The sequence below is a fragment of the Uloborus diversus genome, chromosome 1 (genome assembly GCF_026930045.1).
Source record: "Uloborus diversus isolate 005 chromosome 1, Udiv.v.3.1, whole genome shotgun sequence".
Lineage (NCBI taxonomy): Eukaryota > Metazoa > Arthropoda > Arachnida > Araneae > Uloboridae > Uloborus > Uloborus diversus.
In genome coordinates, this window is record NC_072731.1 from 86986260 (window position 1) to 87011015 (window position 24756).

The 24756-nt window shown below is 33.5% G+C and overlaps 1 protein-coding gene across 3 annotated transcripts in view; it reads left to right on the forward strand.

Moving 5' to 3' along the window:
• The window catches only part of LOC129230986 (sodium/potassium/calcium exchanger Nckx30C-like), a 514695-nt gene that overhangs the window by 235715 nt on the left and 254224 nt on the right, over positions 1 to 24756 (forward strand). For 2 of the 3 annotated variants that reach the window (XM_054865233.1, XM_054865238.1), the window contains one exon: positions 4002 to 5064. In XM_054865233.1, the coding sequence (XP_054721208.1) occupies positions 4219 to 5064 (846 nt within the window). In that variant the 5' untranslated portion in view covers positions 4002 to 4218. The remainder of the gene's footprint in view (positions 1 to 4001; positions 5065 to 24756) is intronic. The other variant, XM_054865244.1, reaches the window with a different exon arrangement.

Here is a 24756-nt window from a genome sequence, read left to right on the forward strand (position 1 = left end):
TTGAGATACTCCAAACAATTGTAAAACTTACAAGCTGTGTGTGTTTTTTTTAAAATAAATCATTATTTCTTCTACATCGTTTTTGGTAGGCAAATTTATTCATTAAAACAAAACTGCTGTTCCTTCTTCATTTTCCTGCTATTTTTACCTTTTCACCGATTAATCTGTAAAATCAAGTTAAATTTCATTTGTGAGTCCCCCTCCCTTATTATTGTTATTACTATTATTATTTGCTTTATCACTTGGTAGCTACAGATTATAATGATGAAACGGTGATTTGATGGTTGGGAAAAGTAGTTACATCAGTTTAAAGTTAAAAAAACTACTTTCACTTTAAGTTAACTTATTTCCTTTTTTTTCTTATTAGCAGTAGCGGACTGCCTGTGTATGAATAAACGTATGAGAATATAAATTCAATAATAGTATTGCAAGTTAGAAACTTTAACAAATAATAAATGTTTGGGATGATATTTGAAATAAATAAATAAATAAATAAAAATAAAACAATACTTTTTACTAAATAAGTGATTTTTATTGAGAAAACTGAGAAGCTTAATTGGGGCCAGTGAGTGGACGTTTTAAAATTCTGAGTAAAAACGCGTTTAAATTTCAGATCACAGGTAAGCTTTCAGTAAAAAACGTTTCTAAATCATGCTGCGTAGCCGCCACCTACCAGGGATACCTGCACTATCTCTTTCTTCAGAACGGAGGAGTCCTTCTTCTACCATTTGTACTGCTTATCTACAAATTTTTAATTTTGGCACTTACATCTTTTTGCTTCTCACTGCCTCAACTGAAAAACAGACTAATTAATACCAAGGGAAAATGGCGAATTTTCTACGACTTCAAAAATAAAAGGAAAAGTAAAGAAAAAAGAAGAAAAAAAAAAGCGTAATGAGATGATCATTCCTAAATGTTGTTAATCACTATCTTTCAGTAATTAGCTTCATTGATTTTGACTTACAAGTTGTTAACAAGACATTTCGTAGTGAAAAGTTAAAAAAATTAATAAATCATTGGCGCGTGAAAAATAATTGAATATGAAACAACGCGTTAACGTGCAAATTAGTAGGAAAGCTACATTCACGTGTTTGGATATTACAAGGAATCCTTTTTTTCAAAACAAAAGAAGTGAGCTTATGGATGAAAAGACCTCCGTCAAAAGCTGATGGTTTAACACAATATCCGACAAAAGCTGATAGATGGCTTGGTTTTGTGAGGGCTACAAAAAGCCATGTGTGTGTGTGTGTGTGTCGGGGGGGGGGGGGGGGGGGGGGGGGGGGGGAATTCATGCTTTGAAATAAAGTAGAAATTTAGAAATTATGATTCTGTACATGAGAGTAAAATCATTAATGGGATCTGGGACACATTTTGAAATATATATATATATTAGATAGTTTAGAATTTCGTAGACTTTTGTAGCCTAGTTTTTGCACTGATTCCCTATCCATTTAGTAAGCAAAACCATACCATAAATATTTGAAAAAAAAAGTGTTTTTTATTTAAATTTAATTAATTTTTAAAAACAAAATGGTATTGCTTTAAATCGCTAAAACTAAAAATGTTCTTGGTCAATTTTCAAATTTTATTTCAAACAAACGTGTACAAATATCTAGATTTTAATTTTTATTTGGCGATTTAAAAAATATTAATTCAATAGAAAATAGAAAATATGTGAAAAAAAATTTCAAAAAAATCGAACATACTTTTTGTTAATCACATTTTTGAAGTAAACGTTTTTTTTTTTTTTTTAATTTGCCGAATAAAAATTAAAGTAAACTGATCGAAAAAGATATGCTCCAAATTTCATTACTTGATCTTAATCAGTTCTTGAGTCCATGGAATAACCGACATTTTGGTGAAAGACTGAAACTTCAATTTAAACAGTGTATTACATAAGAAAATTTGTTATTCCTTCATTTATGATCTAGAGCTGTAACGGAATCACGAACGCTCGTACGTTTAGATATTGGTGGATGCCAGATGCCTACTCCTATTTCTCTCTCTCTCTCTTTTTTTTTTACCAGCGCAAACCAAACTTAAATTGAATATTTCTACCAAGGCGACAAAGTGGTCTGAAATATATTTTCATTCACCTCGTGAGTTGTTAATGACATGCTATCAAGAACAAGCCTTTTGTGTTTAAGATCGTATCCAGCTAATCAGTACTGATGTAAATGATCAGCACAGTTTCTGTAATAATGCATTGTTGTTATTTGATTAATATTTATTAAAGTGACAATAAATTATATGGGAACAAACAGAACTATAATATTAACACCTAATTATCATTCCATTGCTTTGCATACAACTGCGTGCTTTGGATTTACTGACAATGCTTTTGAATTTTAAACACAGTCAATGAATACTATTTCATATTTCAAACTTAGAATTATGATAGTATTTAGTTCAAAAAATGTTTTGTTTTAAAAACTGTATACTTTGAATCAAAACATTTTTTTCCTAATTTTTCTCTTGCAATATTTTTTAGTGCCATTAAAAAATTCCTTGTAATAAGGAAGTGCTTCTAATACAAGTATTAATATTTATCTATCTATATAGTGGTATTTTCAATCTCAAAGTGTTTTATACTACAATGTCAAAATGTTTTTTCCTTACATTCTTTTGATCATTAAAGCTTCATAAATTAAATATGATTAATTAGTGAACAATAAATAAATTAATAATAATAATTGAAGCTATAAGAAATTCAGATTAATAACAGTAGTTGTTTTTTTTTTCTTGAACCTTTTGCATTCGAAACTTAAGTAAGTACTGCAGCAAGTACAAATGCAGAACTTTGAACTTAAAAAGTGTTATTAATTTAGTAATATAATAAAACGATTTAATGAACTGTTGATGATTTTAAAAATTTGTGGCGAAAAATCAAAAGTTTTTTTTTTTTTTTTTTTTTTAATTTTATTTTCATCGTTGCGCCTGGCATTAGGGGAGAATCAGAAGGAATAGGTCAGCTACATTTAAGTGCCAACTTTAAAATGGGGGAAAAATATTTCTATCTTTTTCAGTTGACCAAGCAGATTTATTCTAATCTGCTACATCTACTTGACGAGCTGGAAATAAATTTCACAGTTTAATTTCGGCATATTAATAGAGCTATCCCATTTTTGCTGCCGTCCCATTCCTCCCGATTCCACCTTAGATCTTAATTTCAAGTTTTCATGTCCTTACATTCATCGTATAAGTTTAAAATCAAACTGTTGGTAGCATACAGGAACTCAAAAGAAGAAAGAAAATTCCATTGACTGACAGCTCTTTGATGTACATATATATAAAAAAAAAATTGAAAAAATGACAAGAAACATTTGGAACTTGAATGCAAAATCCAATTATTTGCGATTTACTTTAGCGTGAATTTGTGCGATAAAATACCATTTATATCATGCACTTTTCTTTTGTAAAATTTATTGCGCTGAAAGAAATCGACAACGTTGCCATGAATGTGTATACTTTAGATGTACATATATTCGACGATTTTATTCCAGAATTCTTAACTTTGACAGAATTTGTCTCCAACTGTTTCACTTTTGATAAATCTGCAGTTTAGATGTGAAGCTTTTTATATTGTTATGTCACCATTTTACTTTTCTTTTTTTTTCAACGCTTTACGAAGCGAAGATTACGCATGTCAACTGATGCGAAGAATATTTTGAAATATGAGTCTTTATATTCCGATATTGCCATTTTAAAATTTACGCGACAAGTGCGAAGGCTCTTTTCTTTTGTTCGATTTGCCAGATCTATTTTCATTCGGCAATCACCCGTGAAGAGTTTTGAAAGTGGGCAGATTAGACTCTAGATACACTTTGGGCTGATCAGTACAACATTCTGATATTAAATTTCAATGCATCAGCACTTGTAGTGGAATCTGATTAACAATAATTACATGTGAATGACGTGCAACAGAATTTTTTAACATCTCAAGTGTTTTCTGGTACTAAAAGCAAAAATGAAACTATTTTTATTGTTTTTCTTTTTTCTAGTTTCACTAGTGTCTCTGATCGTGAAGAAAGTTGGCCTGATATGGAACACTACGTTTGCAGTGAGTTCTTAACTTTCATCCAGACTGGGCAAGGCTTTCGACGAGTAAAGTCGTCAGAGGACGGGACATCCCGTCTGGGCAGCTACGACATCCAAACTTAATCTGCTGGAAGCCCAAACGTTTTTACTGGACCATTGAGTTCTACTCACACAGCCGACATGTCTTGCTTCATGACGAAGTATTATCGGCAGCGGTGGAGAGATCCCCGACTGGTATTTATATCTATAATTTTTGTAATTGCTTACTTAGCTTATCTACAGAACTACCAAAGAAAAAGCTCTTGTGGATATAATAAACCCCTAGTTGATTCTAGTGAACAGTTGATGAGTTTTGTTAGACTATCTTCTAGACATTTATTGGTGAATGTTAACAATAGTACAAGTAATGCCAGCAGAGAGGATGATAATGAAGACGCTCCCCAAGCCCAATTTCCAGAAGATCTTTTCACTCCAAAGCAAAGACGCCATGGAGCTGTGGCTCTTCACGTGTTAGGTCTCATTTATATGTTCGTTGCCCTTGCAATTGTTTGTGATGAGTTCTTTGTTCCAGCCTTGGATGTGATTACAGTGAAACTGGATATTTCGGAAGATGTGGCCGGGGCAACTTTCATGGCAGCTGGAGGCAGTGCTCCAGAACTTTTCACAAGTGTCATTGGCGTTTTCATCTCTTATGACGACGTGGGCATCGGAACCATTGTGGGATCTGCTGTCTTCAACATCTTGTTCGTGATCTCGATGTGTGCCATCTTCAGTAAAACTGTCCTCAGCCTCACGTGGTGGCCCCTCTTCAGGGATGTCACTTTTTATTCCGTCAGCCTGGTGATCCTCATCGTCTGTTTCAAGGACAACATCATCTATTGGTACGAAGCGACTGTGCTGCTTGCGTGTTACATCGCGTACGTCACCTTCATGAAATACAACGAGACCACCGAGAAAGCTGTCCGAAAACTCCTAGACCGGAACAAGTTCACCAGAGTCGGCAGCAAAGACCACTTGGTACCTAACGTAAGTTACTCTTGCTTTGATTTGGGAGGTATTATGCAGATAAGGCAGGTGCAGCACTTAATAAGCTTCTGAGAAAGTTAAAAAAAAATCTATATATATATATATATACATATATATATAGTATATATATGATAATCACTTCTGCCTTTGTTGTTTTTAGTGTTTCTAAATTATATAGTTTTACATAAAAACTGTGAATCATGTTATTTTACTGATTATTCTTGTTTCACTTTTCCATTTTACGAAGTTATAATCTAGATAGAAATGTTCTTCATTGTCCGGTAAAAACACAGTCTTAAATCACATTAAAAGGGCGATACTATTGCGCTTTTTTTATCGTTTAACTCTAAAAGAAATAAACATGATTAATGCAATAAATGATCGTGAACATTTAAAAAATATATATATTTCCATTGCTCTTCTCGTGACAGTCCCATCAAATACAATTTTTAAATTAATTTTGAAATAAGTATACTTTTTAGTTAAATATTTTGGAGAAAGGTTTTTTCTATGTTAATAGTTATTAATACCGATTATTTTTTCTTTTTGTTTTCTTAATCGTCAAAAAAAAAAAAAAAAAAAAAAAAAAAATTCTAGTACCCAAAAAATAAAATAATAAAGTGATATAATTATCTTTTTAGAAAGTCTGCTGCCGAAGGTCAAGTCTAGCAGCTACAAAAAATCTTGTAATATCATCGCTTTTTGTTCCAGCGAGAAATAACCATTTTTCATACTAAAATTAAGGAATTTGAAGGAACGACATATCAGAACAGACGTTCTTGAGTGGTCGTAGGAAAAATTGCTTTTTTTTTTCTGCATAAAGTCACTAAAAGCAAACGCAAAAAGTTTCAAGGATCTGGCATAAGGTTCTATTAAAAATATTAGATCACTCGTTTCATTTTGAGCAAGTAAATCTTTGTAGACTAAACGTTCAGAAGATAATCTGATTCAGGTTCTATATATGAAAGAATTATATTGGGTTCATTCAAGAGTGAAAACATGTAAAAAAAAAAAAAATATTATAACGCTCTGAATCTTTAAATCCAACATTTACTCCCAGTCTGATAAATTTAACTCAAGTATTTTCCTTCTTTGTGTCAAGTTGAAGAGTTTCTTTCTGATAAATTTCTGGTAATTATTTAAATTATTTTTTTAACTATTTAGTACGTCAAATTTTTTTCACTTAAAGTAAAATGTTAATAAGCCACATATAGCAGCTGTTAATGGCTGAATCACTTGTTTTAAATGGACATATTAATTCCTTGTACAATTTCTGCCAATCATTTTCATCAGAAACCTAACTCTTAACACTTTTTATCTTTTCATTTTGAATAAATTCAAATAATGTAAAATAGGTATTTCATGAATATGTAATGGTAGTTAACAAAGTAACGTTTGAAAAACAAATTAATTATTCATGCTGATAAATCTAAAACTGCATTATGCACTTTTTTTTTTTTTTTCAAGTGACTGGGTTTTATGATATTCTGCATAATGCCATCCAATTCCACGCCTTAGATTGTCCCTAGACAGCGGGAATAAATTTTTTAACAAACATTTTGCAAGATGTTGTCGGAAGAAATTCATTCGCAAAAAATGCATCCACGTTCCCTTTTCTTTTTGAAGAAAAAGGGAATGCAAATTAAATGCAATAAAAAGTAATAAATGAAGGTGGAGTATATACTCTAAAAATAACTTCCCTTAAAAGTGAAATCGGAGTGCACCATTTGTCTATTGGGGAAAAGCAGGAATTGATAAGTTTTGCCGACTTAACCGTGATAAATTAGTGACTTTTTGGATGTGAGCAACAACTTTTATTTGATCCTCAGATTTTTGTCAACAGGAGACAAACATTAACTGCTATGTTGGCACCTACTGTGGAGTTGGTATTAAAAGTTCTGTTTACTTATTGCTTTAAAAGTTCTAGATTTTTAGAGCTCCATCTCTCAAATAAGAGGCTCAATTAAAAAAAATAATATTGGTGATTAAATTGAACGACCATAGGCGCCCATATGTAAAATTTTAGGGGGTATGGTATAAAGAAAACGAGACTGGGGTAAGATGTGATGAGGTAGCTTATTAACCGTAGGATTTCTTAAAAAGCAGGGACTATACATTTGAATTTTAGGAGGAAAGCATCATATCGGTGCACCGATAGTAAAAAATTCTTATTATATTTTAGTGATGCATAACCTGTCACTGATTCCTTTTCATTAATAAAAGTCTTTTTCACACCCTGGAGAAGTTTTTTGGGAGAACAATTTCATTGAAATTTTGAAAATCTGAAACTAAAAACCACATAGTCGATGATAACAATCATAGGCTAACAATGCTAAGTTTTTTTTGTATCAAATTTTGTCTGTGTTGACTTATTTTGTACTCAATCTCAGAAGGCCGCGCAAAAGGTATATCTTTAACTCGTTCCATTAAAAAAAAATAATTTTAAGAAGTATTGAGTAATTTTGAGAAGTATTAAGGTGTCATCGATTGACCCGCTGTCTAGAGATTTTTAGGTTTATAATAGTCTATGCCAGAGTAGAAAAGTTGCATGCGCAGTTAGTTGGCTTAGCTCTGCATAGATGTAGAAATGTAGTATCTGATTTACACTAAGTTTTATAGACATAGCATACTTTTCAGGTCAAACCTTTTATAGAATTGTTTTACTTTGTACTCGTATAAAATGTTTGCAAATGAACTGACAAAATCAACATTTTAGATTACTAGTATTTGTATCATATTTTTATTTAAAGAAAAGCAGCTCAATCATGCTACATTTGATTACTATAACTGATGAATTAAAAGACATTCATGTAAAGTCTTTGGCTTGATTATGGTTGAAAATAAATCCGCATAATTTTGTAAATGGCATTTATAAGAAGCTTGTTTTGAATTCTAACGATAAATGGATGTAAAAAGAGCTCCTATTAGTTGAATCCTAAAATGATTTTATGCGTTATTTTTCCCTTTTATTCGTTATTATACTGATATGAGTGTTTTTTTCACAACTGCGTTTCTTGCATTGGATAAAATGTCTTGTTATATATATATATATATATATGTAACCCGTACGTGGACGCTAAAAAAAAAAGACTCATTGCAACTCATCGATTGGCAAAGCTTGCAGCTAATAATGTCACATGTTAGATCTAACTGATGTAGCTTAGCTAGATCTAACATACTTTCATCACATTTTCCTGTACGCTTAGCTTTGTGTATAACAATCAGAAATCTCAAGGGCAAATCTCAGGGGCAAATTATTGACAAAATTTTTGTCATGCTGCCCAGACCTGTGTTCATCCGTGGTCAACTCTATGTTGCGGTATTGTGCGTGAAGTCATTTAAACCTATTTCGGTGGTGGTGCCAAGCTTATATATTTTCAATTGCGTCTATAAATAAGTTTTAGGACACTAATACAGATTATATGCCCAATTTTGTAATTCCTGTATCAAGGAGTTGAGAAGGATCAATTGATTTTTAGTCTTATAGACTAAAAACTTAAGTGACCAGTGAGCGAGCGCAACGATCTTTATGGGACTGCATCAGCAGTTCCGGGGGTTTTGGCAAGCGTTAACTATCAGGGCGCGGAGCCCACTAGCATATTATAGATATTGTACATTATATAGAGTATATAATTCACTGCTTGACAATTGTTAATTAAGAAGTGATTTACGCAATTTTGAGCCTCAGACAGCTGGCCAATGGAAGTAAATTCAAGTTCAGATCGCGTGGTAGATGACTCGTTACTGTATAAGAGACAGTGCATACAAGCCCAAGATTCATACGAAAATTCACGCTGTTTGGTGTTTAAAAAAATTAGTGCTGGATGTTGAAAAAGTTGTTTCTTTGAAATTCTGCTTGGTTCTTGAAATATTTAATAGTAATGTGTCAACAAGACATCATTTGAGTACATGAAATACACCGCCAACTCAGTCAATTCCAGCCGAGGACTGCAGTTTCGTGCTTATTAGCACTCATCAGCCCGAAATAGGAGTGACTGAGCTGGAGGTGGAAAACCTCTTAAGGAAGCCTAGAGTGCCAAACAAACTGGTAGCTAATTCAGAATCAGCACTGACCAGACGAGTAACCGAAACAATGGTTCGGTTCAACTCGAATTTTGAAGGCAAGGCAGGTATATTCAGTAAGTTACCGCCCTATAGCCAGGGCCGGCATAGAGCCGGGCTGATGAGTGCTAATAAGCATGAAACTGCAGTCCTCGGCTGGAATTGACTGAGCTGGCGGTGTATTTCATGTATTTCTGCCTTAGCCCTGGCTATAGGGCGGTAACTTACTGAATACATCATTTGAGTACCTACGATCGTAGACGAGCTGTAGGACGACTGGAAGCTGGTCAAAGTGTCACTACTGTAGCTGCTGCAATGGGTGTATCAATGTCATCTTGCGATTAAAAAAATTCCACTGAAGGTGGAAATGCTTTGCGAAAGCATGCCGGGGGATCGTGGTAAGAATACCACACCTTCAGAGGTTCACTATGTAGTCATCGTGACAAAAAGGAACAGAAATTTCACTCTTGGACAGATAGCTGCAAGTCTTGCAACCCCTACCGGTGTGTATGTTCCTGCAAGAACCATCTCACGGCGAATAAATAATGATGGTTTGTGTGCACGGAAGCCAGTACGTTGCATCCAACTTCAATCACGTTATCGTTGACAGAGATTACGCTGGTGTAAGAAACATGTTGGTAGGGATCGTCAAAACTGGTCTAGAGTGATGTTCTCTGACGAATCTCGTTTCAGTGTGACGAGTGATTCTGGTCACCAACTACTGTGGACAGAGCGTGGAACACGTTATGCGCAAAAAATTATTTGTGAACGTGATTGGTACGGCCCCAGCGTGATGGTGTAGGTAGGCATCATGCACAAGGGCAGAACAGCGCTTCACATTTTTGAAAAGGAAGCGTTACGTCTCAAAAGTATTGCAGAGAAGCTGTACTGAATCATGTTCACTTTTTAGGGAGGATGTAGGTCCAGACTTTCTCTTCATGGACGATAATGCGCTCCCACAATGGAGATTGAAGTATCAGACACACTGCAAAGTGAAAACATTCTCCGTATGCAGCGGCCTGCTTACTCTGCCGACTTAAATACGATTAAACATGCCTGGGATGCTCTTGGCAGACGTGCTGCGCAAAGAACCGTCCCTCCCAAAACAGTACAAGAACTAAAATCTGCATTGAAAGAGGAGTGGGAAAATATCCCCCAAGCACTACTCGATAGTTAAGTGGGGAGTATGGAAAACAGATGAAAATTGTGTGTTAATGTCCGTGGTAATCACACATCATATTAAGGTACTCATGTCTCCATCATTCTGAACTAGATCAATTTTGTGTGGTTGTTTAAAAATCATCTAAGTAGGATTTCTTTTTATTTTTAAGGTTTTCACATCGATACAGAAATTTAGTACTATTTTGTAGTTATAATAAAGACACAACTTTCCTACTAACTATGTACTTAGTTATGCTTCTTTAATCATTGTCTATTCTTAATTATTGCAAAAAACGTAATTGTTCCTTAGTAATTGGCAGGCAGTATATATATATATATATATATATATATATATATATATATATATATATATATATATATATATATATATATATATATATATATATATGGTATGTTCCAAAAGAGCTACCGGTCGACCGCGGTTGGTTGATCTCATGACAGCAAAAGACGTCAGTGGTTATTAACAGGTTGGTCTAAGGCCTGTCAAAATTTTCAAAAAAGCATCTCAGTGCTGTTCACATTTTCGTTTAATGTCGTAGGTAAAATTTCACAATCATCGTAAGTGAAAAAAATATGTTCATGGAAATCATCCATCTCGAGGGCTACTTAAATGTAGACTGTTAAAAAAATCGTGAAATTTTACAGTGAAAGTTGATGGCATCCATGTTGCCAGTAACTCTTACCGTAAAATCCTGTTTTACTGTAAATTTTTACAGTAGAATAAACAAGAGTTGAAAAACGCAAAACATGAGCAATATCGGGATCTTTGGATAGGCATGCGGCTATGCTGCACACCATACGAGTTGGGGAACATCAAATAAGGGGAAATATGATATTATGTGTATTGCACTATACGTCATGTGTGTGTCAATTGACGTTGCAATCTTTTTTTTTTTTGGTACAATTTACTGTAATTTTTTAATGTACTGTAAGCACTCCTTTTTACAATAATATTTACCATAAAATTTCCTGAATTTTTTGCTCTGTATGCACTGCAACAGATGACTTAAATTACGTATTTTTCTTTCTTATGCCCCTTGAATAAATGTGCAAGAGGAGAAAACGAAACAAAGAACCATAATCCATTCTTTCGCCCGAATTGTGCTTAAATATATTGGTTTTCGCTAGAAACATGAATTCCATTAACCGTTTCCACTTCAATGCAAATGGAACAGGTTGTGTTTGAAGAGAACTATTTCAAAATCGTTTCAAGAAACTCTAGAGGAAATCCGTGGTACTGAATTATAGTTAGGAAATCATATTATTGTTCTTCTTTTAACTGAATTTGCATTTAGTTAGAAACAAAAAAGAAACGGATTTTTTCAATAGCGCGACACATATGGTCGATTCTCTAGGAAGTTTTTTTTTTTTTTTTGCATTCCAAACTTTTCCTCTTCTTACGCTGGGTGTTTGGAAATTTTTTGTAGGCAAGATATGTATTTTTTGTTAAACTGAAAAATGTCACTAACATTTCCAATAATTTAAAAGATATTGCGGGCTAAATTTGTAAATTTGGCAAAATTATATGAATGTATTTTTATCTCAATTTACCTTTGATTTCGGTTCATGAATGAATTAGCTAATTAACAACTCCTTAAATGTATTATCTAACGTTCAAAACATGCTGAAGTCTTGAACAACTTTTAAAAATACTCATCAACTATTTTTTTACCCGATTGCGCGTGCGTAACGCAAAGGAGGGTAATGTGTTTATCAGTCTATGTATGTATGTCCGTTTCTATGTGGCGTTCTACAGGCTAAACACCTGGGCCAATTTTGGTAATTCTTACGTCAATCGATTTGACTTAACCTTGGGAGTGTCACTAAACACATGACAGTAATCAAAAGTACCAGTTGCCATTTTGTTAGTTTGGGATCGGCGCAAGCTGGGTGTCGCACACTGTGTCGCACGCTACCTGCGTGCGACAAATGCAGGTAGTTTCCGCTGCTTGAATTTTTTTGTTTACCAAGTCTACTAATTGGGATCTCATTGGCCGAGTGATCTAAGCGATTGCTTCTCCCACTTGAGGCGGTGGATCAAGACACCCTCGCTCCGGATGTACTTTTCCCTCTTTCTGATGTAAATTCTTTCATGTGTTCTTTATATGTATTCTGTACTGTAATAAAAAAATGTATCATGCGTAAAGAAGGCAAGGCACTCAGATTGTAGTTCTCATCAAAAATAAACCTGAGCAATAAGCACAAAAGAAAGAAAGTCTACTAATTCAATTTTCATTGCTAACATGTTGCATTTGTTTTTGCCTTGATTCAAGGAACTGAGTTTCGTGACGTGTACTTTCTTGAGAGGCTTTCTTAGTTTTGCGAGAAAGATTTGACGGACGGACGTTTCCGATTTCGCGTCATCATGAGTTGTACAGGCTGTTTATGTAGCTGTGCTGTGGTTGACTTCAGTTCACTCATTTTTCCGAAGTTCAAGCACATGTAGCTTTAAACCGAGTTAGATCCCTAGAGGGACTAATTATCAGTAGTTTAGACTACTGCAAGTTATTTAATAAACCTGCGAAATGTACCGTCTTATAACCATAATAACTAAGTCAATGAAAATTAACTAAAAAGTGTAAATTAAAAAATTATAAAATAAAAACAAAAAACCCGACTGCGTAAAAATCAAAAAAACTTAAAAGAAAAATGCATAAGCCCAGTAGTTTAGAATGTATTAAGTACTACTGAATAACTACACCGTTGAAATAGTTTTATAACCGCACACAGATAAGACAAATCATAAATTCAAAAGCAGAATAGAAGGATCAACAGTCGGGGTCCATTCCTTTCTAAATCAAGGGATCCTGTGAAATTTGAATGGACCCCGACTGTTGATCCTTCTATTCTGCTTTTGAATTTATGATTTGTCTTATCTGTGTACGGTTATAAAACTATTTCAACGGTGTAGTTATTCAAAAGTACTTAATACATTCTAAACTACTGGGCTTATGCATTTTTCTTTTAAGTTTTTTTATTTTTACGCAGTCGGGTTTTTTGTTTTTATTTAATAATTTTTTTTTCAAGTGAGTTTCGATTAAACTTATTGAATAAAACTTACATAGATTAAAAAATTAACTCCCAAATACATTGAATCTATATCTATATTCATAAATGGCTACTTCTCTATATAACGATGTCCGGGATAAACTTCAAAACTACTGGACCGATTTTAACCCTTTTTTTCACCACAGATAGCTACATTATCAAGATGCAACATAGGCTATATTTATTTCTAAGAAACTTGGTTTAAAAAAGTTATGATGGAAAACAGTAAATTTCATGTAATTTTTTCATTAAATATACAAGTAACTGAAATTAAAAATTTTAAAACCCCCGACCGAGTCGCAAATGTAGAATTAAGAGGAAATATTGAAAATCCTTTTAAAAGCCACTGCAACATCCCCCATGTGAAAACGAATCGAAAGGATATCGTTTAGAAAAATGATAAAGGTAAAAACAGTTCTCTGAATAAGCGAAAATCACCCATCCCTCCCCAGTAAACCCTCCAGTACCCAACCCGATGTAAAATAAACACATTTTTCAACTGAAATGAATCAAAACTCTTTAAAAACAAAAAACAATTTTTTGCAATTTGAAATATTTCTCCAAATAAACAAAATTACAATAAATTACATTAACAGTAGCTTTAAAATGTAAAGAAAGATCCCGCAACTCTATTGTTTATATCCAAAGTCGCCAAGCCACCACGTTACTGTAATCCAGCAGATCAGTGAGCGGAGCTAACTCCGATCGATTAGCTGTCCGATCTTTTGAACGAAAACTTTTTAAACTTCATATATTGCCTAATTTGTTCTTCCCACTAAAGATAAAGATCTTCCAGTGCACTTATCTTTTGTGCACTGGACTTTTGTACAGAACTAACCTGGTGTAATTTGTCTGGACGAAAATAAAATTTGTTTCGTCTTTAAATTCCATCATCTTTTCCTTTAATAATGTACTGATTAGTTACATAATCCTTAAAGTATTCTTGACATTGGTGCCAAAACTCAGATGGATTTCAGCCGAGAAACAAATGTTGCTAGGTACAGTACTTTCTGATCATTTAGTTAGGAAAACCTAAAGCACCGATCCGGTCACATGGTTCAACTACGACGACAGAACACACATTTTGCGTGAACCTTCCAGTACTTTAAAATATATCAAAGGACTTAAAATCGTTGCTTTCAAGAGAGAGAGAGAGAGAAATGAAGGCTTCACTCTCTCTCTCTCTCTCTCTACGTTTTTCCCATTCTCAATTGATATATCACAGTAGAAAATTTCATTATAAAAAGCAGAGCTGGCTTTATTATTGTCCTTTGGCAATGGGTTAAATATTTATTTCAGTTCTCGCTCAACAATGGGTTAAAATAAATATTAATCATTTGGGAGATATAACCATCCAATACTTAATTAATTAATTAACAAAAACGTTTCCGATTCTATCCATCGCGCTTCCAAACCATGCTTGCCGCAACTTAATTACACACAAAAAATTTGATCGAAATCGGTCCAGCCGTTTAAAAGCCTTATGGTGACAAACGTCCGCACAGAAGATCTTTATATCTTCTTTACTAATAATAAAGCTCAAAGTCTCTCTGTGTCTGGATGTCTGTAGAATGTCTGGATCTCTGTGACGCGCATAGCGCCTAGACCATCCGGCCGATTTTTATTGAATTTGACAAAAAGTTAGTTTGTAGCATGGAGGATAATTCACCATACATTATTTGTAAATATACAGGCGAACCAAAAACCCTTTTAATTTTCTATCACGGGCAAAGCCGTGCGGGTACCACTAGTATTAAGATAAAACTCAAAGTCTCTCTGTCATGGATGTGTCTGGATTTCTAGATGTCTGGATGTCTGGATCTCTGTGACGTGCATAGCGCCTAGATCGTTCTGCCAATTTTCATGAAATTTGGCACAAAGTTAGTTTGTAGCATGGGGGTGTGCACCTCGAAGCTATTTTTTGAAAATTCGATTTTGTTCTTTTTCTTTTTCAAATTTAAGAACAATTTCCGGAGCAAAATTATCATAAGATGAACGAGTAAATTACGGAATTATCATGACGTGGAATGGGAGAACGAACGAACATAGCCAATTGGCGAGAAATTCATCATCCATTATTTGTAAATATACAGGCAAACCAAATGACCTTTTAATTTTCTACTACGGGTAAAGCCATGCGGTTACAACTCGTATGAAATAAAGTAAGTATAGGGTTTCTTAACTACAAAACTAAACGAGCTGATGTCTGCATCACATCACTTCCTTTTACGTCAATTTAATGATAATAGTGCCTTGGAGCAAGCAAAGAAACTCTTAAATATTTGTACCCCATGGTTTGTTGCGATTTGAAGCAAAAAAAGTTTTATACAGACTAATTTTCTCAACATTGAACATTTTAATGTGATTCAATGGTTTACTCTATAAATATAGCCAATAGTGGACCAAGATTTAAAAAAAAAAAAAAAAAAAAAGAAAAATCGCCTAATTTGGCGCCAAGTTTGCGAAAAAACTTGGCGACCAAGAGCTTGGCGATATATCGCAACGCGTTTGCCAACATATCACAGCACTTGAGTTTTTATTGAAATTAACAATGATTACCCCCTAAAAAGGTGTAAAAAAACCCATTTGGAACTTCCGAATGCAACCAAAAGGGGAGATGCACAACTAGAACCCACTAGAAGTCTACGTGCCAAATTTCAATTTCTAGCACATACCGCTTTTGATTTATGCGAGATACATACGCACATACATATGTACATACTGACGTTACGAGAAAACTTGTTGTAATTATTTCGGGGATCGTCAAAATGAATATTTCGGGTGTCTATACGTTCTTAGGCATATATCCAGGTGGTCGGGTTGAAAAAAATAAACTCAATATTCATTCGCGGGCGGGCAAAATGGAAATTAAGGCCGATTTTTGGGTGAAAATTTTTTCGTGAGTACAATACTTCCTTTACTTCGTAAAAGGAAGTAAAAAATGCTATTGATCTTAATATCTTTATATTTCGGTAAGTTCTAAAGCCGCCATTAAAATTCAAACTAAAATTCTTTTTGATGGAATTAGGCGGTATACAGCTTTCTACGAGTTTTACTATACCGCATACATTTCTTCTCTTAATTTAAAAGTTATTTTCTATTGGTTGCTTTAGCGTTAATCTTAGTGCAACGATATTAATATTAACTGCAGTTTTTTAGTACTGGTAACCAATAAATCTTTTACACATTATGTTTCATAATTTTTAGGGCGAACCAGGCTTGCATAAATAGCCTTTATATTTAGAAAACTTTTTTATTTTATTTTATTGCTGCTTTTTGTTGATAAATATTTTCCGGAAAATTAAGAAACGATTAGTTTTCTATGCAAAACGCTCCGAACTTTGATTCGCAACACTTCGCAACTCAAACTTGATAAAGTTTCGGTGTTAGCTTTAAGCATAAACTCATGTACTAAGCCGAATTAAGACCGATAGCGTGACGAAATAAACGTAATTCCATTACTAGTTCAGTGTTGACATATTCTCTTGAGGTATTGTCAAGGTGACTGAGTGGTTTTATTGAATTGTAATGGGGATACAGTCTATGTACGTTTCGATAACTATTGTAAACAGAATAAACCTTTCACCATTGTGTGTTATGGAACCCGACAGTGAAAATATATAATAATGAATTAAACACACCAATGCACTCACCAAGCTTGTATTTTATCTTTTTCTAATACCACCCTGTCTTCGTAAAAGAAGAATTTCTAATTTTTCCTGACTAGTTCATAAGTGTAAATTGATTTTCAGTGTTATATCCTGTGTCCTAAAGTTATGTTTTCGCTGAATTCCAAGAAACACTGTAACGATAGAAGGCTTTACTTTTTGAGCCTCTAAATAATAGTTTGATCAGTAAGTTTATGAAAAAAACTACCGACAAATTTGATTGAAAAATAGCGTGAATGAAGCACAAACTGACAAGAAAATTCTGCAAATAGTTATTTCGCAGCTATGATAAAGCCCTTTATCAGTGCTGAAAATCCTCATTACAAGAAGTGAGTGAACATCACTCGGTATTTTCTCATTATTTGTTGAGCACTTTCACCACTAATATAGAGGCTCCGTTGTAGCCTTGAAATAGCTATTTTCAGCTTTTTTTTGACAATTTGGGCTTTATCAACACTGTTTTTTTTTTTTAAACAATCACAAATTGCTCATTAGCCTCACTTGAACAAAGTTGATGTTGCTTCGATTGTCAGATTCCTATGACGACGAGAATACTCGTAGTTTTAATATTTATTAAGAAGAAAATTTTCTTCACCATGATTAAAAATCGTTTCTGTTCATTCAAGGCTTAATTTAAGCAGGTTTTACTTTCAAAAATGAGGACGGAAGGAGAAGGGTGGGGTTTAAAAAAGCCGTGGCACGTTATTATTTATTTAAAAAAAATTTCATAACGTCTATCAGAAAGGCATAATGTCGAAGACTTATGTTAATAAAAAGTTTAAGGACACTGTTTCAAAATTAATTTTGGCTGCTATTGGTTGAAAAAAGAAAGTTTCAGAGAAAGATTTTATTCAAGCTAGTGATGCAGAACATATATCGATGATCCAATAACCTTTTCAAAAAAGCTATGTTCGATTAATCGATATGGTCTAGGAACATATTAAGAAGTTTTATTTTAAGTTTCAGTAAAAGACAATTTCATCGGACAATCTCAATTTAATCAATACGGAAATGTATGATTGGTGAATAATGAGTACTAAAAAACTAGGAGGGTGAGAAATTTAAATAAATTTACATCTATAGGTATTTCCTCTTTTAAATTGAAAGAGATTATATACTGTCTGAGATGATGATTGTATGCTGTGATATTTATAATTTGTTGCTTGGACACTTACTTTCTGTGCCATTGCGTTTAACATTGCTTTTTGTTGATGTTCGCATGCTTCTAAATTCATGAGCTAATATTTAAAGGGTAGTAGAAAGTATTTAAACAAACAAGAATAATACAGGAATATATGTTTGCAATGGGGTCGTTTCCGAAAATTTAAAAGTATTTTTTTCTGAAAAGACATGCTTAAAAACATAGGATCTGACCATTTTTTAAATAATTTGACAAAGTTTTAATATTTTAAAAACATAATTTAATCGATGCGCAGATTCAATTTCATTTCTTACGTTTCTGCACATGACATCGCAAGTGATGAAATGCCATTCACTGATGCCACTAGCGCAAGCGCAATATTTAATTCACTTCTTTACTCACGTGTACTGGCAACGATATGGTTGATAGCAAGCGTAGAGCGCAAAATTTAATTCACTTCTTTACTCCCGTGTACTGGCAACGATATGGCTGATAGCAAGCGTAGAGCGCGAAATTTATTTCACTACTGAATTATCATACAGTGGAAACGCGGCAGACAACAAGTGTAAACATTCAGTGCGCCAGTGGATTGCGCACCAAAATACATCGCTTGTGACGTCATTAAGACCACGCCTTGCTTGATTTATTAATGATTTGATTATCGGATATTTTAAAAAAGTTAAAAATTAAATGTTTGCAAAATGAAAGTATTTTATGGGTCTATGTTATTGTTTTTGCTCATTTTATCGATTTCAATGACTAAAACTTTTGACTGAAGGAAACAACCGTATTGCAATGCTGACGCACTACATGCGCACAAAGCCAGAAACTCACCGTCGAGAAATATATCACAAATTTATCAAACAAAGACGATATTACACAACATTTTTGGTAATAAGAATGGTATAATTAACTTTAAAATTGTCGATATCTGCTTTATGAATCGCTGTAAAGTGATCTTTTTTGCGTCGATTGGCAACAAACCAGACGGGGAAGTATTATCAATGCTCGTTTATCTGCAAGTTTTAAGCACTATTATAATTCATATTACATGTTTCATTTAGTTTCTGCAATCAAATGCGAAAGCAAAAACATTGCTTTCGTCTGGGATTACATTTGAAATGGCTATTCTTTATCTACTTACCATACTTTTATGGGTGTACTAAAGTGTCTAAAAAGTTATCAGTCAAGAAAAGTTGCTCCTAACGGGAGTACGTGAGTATATATGGGGAAATGTGGGACAAAGGGAAATAGCGGGGTAAAGTGAAATTGTAAAATATTTACTCTGCTTTTATTGTCGCTTAACAGTGTAATATTTTAACTATGTAGTAACACATGTAGTCTATTTCAGCCAAGGAAAAATTACCCCCGAAAATCAAAGAATATGATAATTCATGCAATTTTCAAAATCTGATGCTCAGATTGTAATATTTTGTTGTGAGTCAAAAATTATTTTTGTTATTATTAAATGATAAACTTCTTGCTACTAACATTTTAAATGTTAATTGAGACCTACTAATATTCAGTGCAGTAATTATTTGTTTAATGTTAAACTTATTTGTATTTTGAATTCTTTGTACACTTAGTCAAGTGCGTGCGGGGCAACTTGGATGGGACAAAGTGGAATGCTTCATTTCATTTATTTATTCAATCTTTTATCAAATCGCTTGCGCATTCATTTTCTAATTATATAATTTACATTCCTTCATTTAATAATTCCCCCATTTATAAATTAATTTTCTTATTTATTTATTCATTCACTATTTTATTAAGTGATTTATTGTTTCTTATTTATAAGCTTATTTATTTATTCATTTATTGTTTTATTGCGTTTTCATTCATTCATTCATTGTTTTCCCTACTCATTTATTTGATCAAAAATATGTTTTATAATCGAATAAAAAATATTTCAATAGAAAAATATTTAATTTTCACTTTGAAAATAAAAAGTGAAAATTTGCTACTTGTTTTTGGAGGCACAGATTCAGTGCCAAAAAAAATAATGTTTCAATGCAAGTTTTATTATAAAATATGTTATTCTTTCTTTATGTACCGTAATTTTCAGAACGAATATCCAACATGTTTGTTTTGAAAAAATTAAGTTATCTTAACTATTTCATTTTGCCTCACATTTCCCTTCCTATTTTCTTGAGTCATTGAAAAGCATCGCTTATTTAATAGAAGTAAAAGGAAGTAGACTGGGTTCGCATTAGATTCTAATTTGTTCTGATGACTTATTTCTCTCTCTAAAATTCATGTGACATTTTTTCTTCAAAAATTTGAAAGTTATCTCCCGATTTTGAAGAAGTAAAGCTGCGTAATAAAGGGCACACAACAAGGAAATAGCACAGATATGTTTCCCCATTGCACGAAATTTTCTCTGCAGTATTAACTTTACGAACTGAAGGACATGTTCGTTGCATTTCAGAAACAAGTGTCTATTTTCATTAAATCTCGTCACTTTACTTCACTTAATACTGACACTTGACACATTCAAAGACCCCTACACCCACCAATTGCTTGTTTCACCGATTTCAAATGCTAATTAAATCTGGGAAAGTGAGTTTCTGATTTTTATTAATATTGATTTAATTTGATTTAAGTATTAAAAAAATCCATAGTACACTCATAAAATGATTATCAGTTACAGATTTTGCCTCTTTAGCAACATAAAACACTAATTGGAGAACAATAATATTTGTTGCAACTTACACAAAAGCAATCTAACAACGTGACAATACATGGCCCCACTAGATGGCGCTGACATTTAACGGGCCTTGACAATTTATAACTTTTCTGTGTTAAACCGATGCAACTATGATCCGTTCATGCATCAACCAATCAATATCAATGTTTTAAAGTTTGTTTATTTTTATTGGATGTCACCCATTTTGACTGCAAGAGGCGCTGAACGGAACCCCTGCATCCACCAATCAATGGCAACGTAATGAAAACAGGGGTTCCTTGTAGCACCATTTTTGTTGCCATGAGTTTCAGCAATTGTCACGGGCTATACGCGTAAGCGAAATTTACTGGGGCCATGGACAATAATAAGGATAAAAACAGATTATGATGCATTGATGAATAGCAACAAAATCAGATATACATGTAATAGATATTCATAATATAGTCTAGTCAATGAACGGTTTGAAAAAAAAACAAAAATACATGTAGTTTTGCAAATTGGCACACAAGTACAGGAAGGGCTGCTGATGAACATACTAAAAGTCCCCGTTGGTAGGGGGTAGCTCGCTGCGCCATCTAGGGTTTTATATAGGTGTGTTTTTTCAGTTTTCGTCTAATAACTGAAAAACTATTTACTTTTGAACAAAAGTGTTGTTTAATGAATTAAATAGTGTAAAATTAGCTTTAAAAGCTTTTTTATTTTTTATTGTACCTATAATAGTTTTTGAGATATTAAATTTCAAAATTTATGAATTTTTAAAAAACTTACTCTTTTTTCGCTCTTTTTTATTTTTGGAGCCTCCTCAGTGATTGATTTGATGTGATTCCGTTCCCTTTTCAGTCTGAAGTAGTGAAGGTCATTATGGTGATTTGATTTATTGAAACTGGTAAGCAGGTGAGGGTACTTTAAGTAACCGGTGGTAGGGAAAGAACTCGCACGACCATCTTGATATTAAAGTGTGTGTTTTCAGTTTTTGTTTTATATCTCAAAAACCTGCTTGGAAACAAAATTGTTATCTGATGAATAAAAGAACGTAAAATTTTCTTTAAAAAGCTTTTTTTACTTTTATCGTATCTATAATAGTTGACGAGAAATTAAATTTCAAAGGTAGTGAATTTTTGGAAAATTGACAATTTTTTTGCTCTTTTCCATTTTTGGAGCCCTTCGAGGAACCAAAAAGATGATGATTGATGTGATTCTTTCTTGATTTCAGTCTGAAGTATTGCAGAGAATTAGGAGGATTTTATTTCTTGAAATTAGAGGGAAGGTGGGGAAGGAAGGAGGCGAGTAATGCAGAAAGACAAAAATATGTGCAGGTGTTCTTTTCATTCTTTTTTTTTTCCTTCTGCCATAGTCCAGCAAACGAAGACCCAAAATGAGGGTACAAAATAAACGTTTAGTTTATGAAAGCAACGCAACAGTTTACACATATTTTTTGCAGCCACATTTTGTGCTACATCCCTTTCGTTATGAACGAAATATCCGGAGAGAATTGTTATTTTACGAAGTTGTCGCAGGTGAAGAAGTGGATCTTGTTATGTTATTAATAGCTCTGACTCCAAGTGATAATAATATTCCTTTCGTGAAATAGGGAAAGGTAAAGTGGAAACCAAGATATTTTGCACACTAGAATTGCAAAACACTTCAAAGCTCAAGGATCAAATTCTTTTTTTCCATGCTTTCTCTGGTTGCAACATGACATCAACTACATATAACAAAGGTAAAACAAAATTCATAAAATTGTTGCAGAAAAAGAAATCTTTGATCTACATTTTGGTAGCGTTCTCTACCCCCTTTCTACTCTAGATCAGGTAGCGGAGGCAAGCTAAACATTTTTCTTGGCCGTACATGGGGATGTTTTAAATGCAATTTCTCTGGATAAACACAGGTTTGTACGAGTATCTTTCCAGAGAGCAGCAAGGAAGGAAAAACAAAATTTTGCATCCTTGCCTCCATGCGACGATGTCACAAAATTTCATACGTTATGAGTATACCGACACGTCTAATAAAAGTGGTTGGGAAGACTAAAGCCGGGAAGACCATTACCAGTTCATCTTTGGGATGAAAAAAGCCGGCACTTCAAGTCATTCTGCTCCTTATTCCATCCTCTCCGGATATTTCGTTCATAACGATAGATTGTATCCCAAGATGTAGCTGCAGAAAATTAAGTGTAAACTGTAGCATTGCTTGCATAAACTGCCAGGATTAAATAAAATCTGACCTTAACGGTTTATTACCAAATAACACCGCCTTAACAATCTGAGGAAGAAGATGTCCTTCATGCATTTTTGAATTTTTTTATTCTTTATCCTTAACGCACAAGGGTACACGTTTATTTCTTACATGCGTAGACGTTTTTCGGGTCTTAGTTGACGTAAATGACATAAAAGAGTTCATTTATTAAAAACAAGACATTAATATGTCTTTCGCAGAGTCCCGAAAATGAAAAAAGGGAAAAGGTAGATAGTTTTCAAAATCTCATCAATTCGGAAATACATTGTCTCTGCACCTATTAAAGGTTATAACAAAAACAAAACCACATTTTTAAAGGTACCGTGCTCTTTTATTTAGCAGATGATGATTTTGCTCTAAAGAAAAAAGATTCTGTGATATAAGACGAAAGCTGAAAAAACGGAATCCAAGATAAACCGAAAACACGGATTTCCAAGATAGCGGCACGAGCTCCCCTCAAAACCTCTCTACCACCGGGAACTTTTAGTATGTCCATTAGGAGACCTTTTTGAATATGCGTATTAATTTTTATAACTAAACGTTTATTTTGTGCCCTCATTTTGGGTATTCGTTTTCTGGACTAGGGCGGGGGAAAAAAAAAGAATGAAAAGAGCACATGCACATATTTTTGTCTTTCTGCATTACTCGCCTCCTTCCTTCCCCAATCCCCACCTGCCCTATAATTTCAAGAAATAAAATCCTCCCAACAACATGCACTACTGCAGACTGAAATCAGGAAAGAATCGCATCAAAAAAATCCTCGAAGTTCTCCAAATATAGAAAAGAGCAACAAAATAGTCAGTTTTCCCAAAATTCACTAATTTTAAAATTTAATTTCTAGTCAACTATTATAGATACCATAAAATTAAGAAAAAAATTTAAAGATAATTTTACGTTCTTTAATTCATCATATAATAATTTTGTTTGCAAGTGAATAGTTTTTGAGATATAAGACAAAAACTGAAAACACGGACTTTAATTTCAAGAGAGTCGTGCGAGTTCCTTCCTACCAACGGGGACTTAAAGTACCCTTACCTGCTTTCCAGTTTCAATGAACCAAATCACCATAATGACCTTCACTACATCAGACTGAAAAGAGAAAGGAATCACATCAAATCAGTCACTGAGGAGGCTCTAAAAATAGAAAAGAGCGAAAAAGTAGTAAGTTTTTCGAAAATTCAAACTTTGAAATTTAATGTCTGGGAAATTATTATAGCTACAATAAAAAATAAAAAAGCTTTTTAAAGATAATTTTACGCTATTTAATTCATTAAATAACAATTTTGTTCGAAAGTAACTAGTTTTTGAGATATTAGACGAAAACTGAAAAAACACACCTATATATAATATAAAATTCCATGTGACACTGCGAGCTCCCCCTCCCCCTTACCACCGGAGACTTTTAGTATGTTCATCAGGAGCCCTTCCTGTGCGGTGCCAATTTTCAAAACTACATGTTTTTTTTTTCACCCTTATTTTGGCTTTCGTTTACTGACTAAATAGGCCTAAAAAAATTAGTATTGACTTTACTTAATATTTTAGTTGGCGGACATTTTTTTCCAGTTAACTTTAAAATTTTTAAAGAGGCGATGAGTTATAATAAGCAATAATCTAAATTTGCGCTGCATTTTACTTTCATAATTCTCTATTCTTCAAATATAGTTTATTGCAGG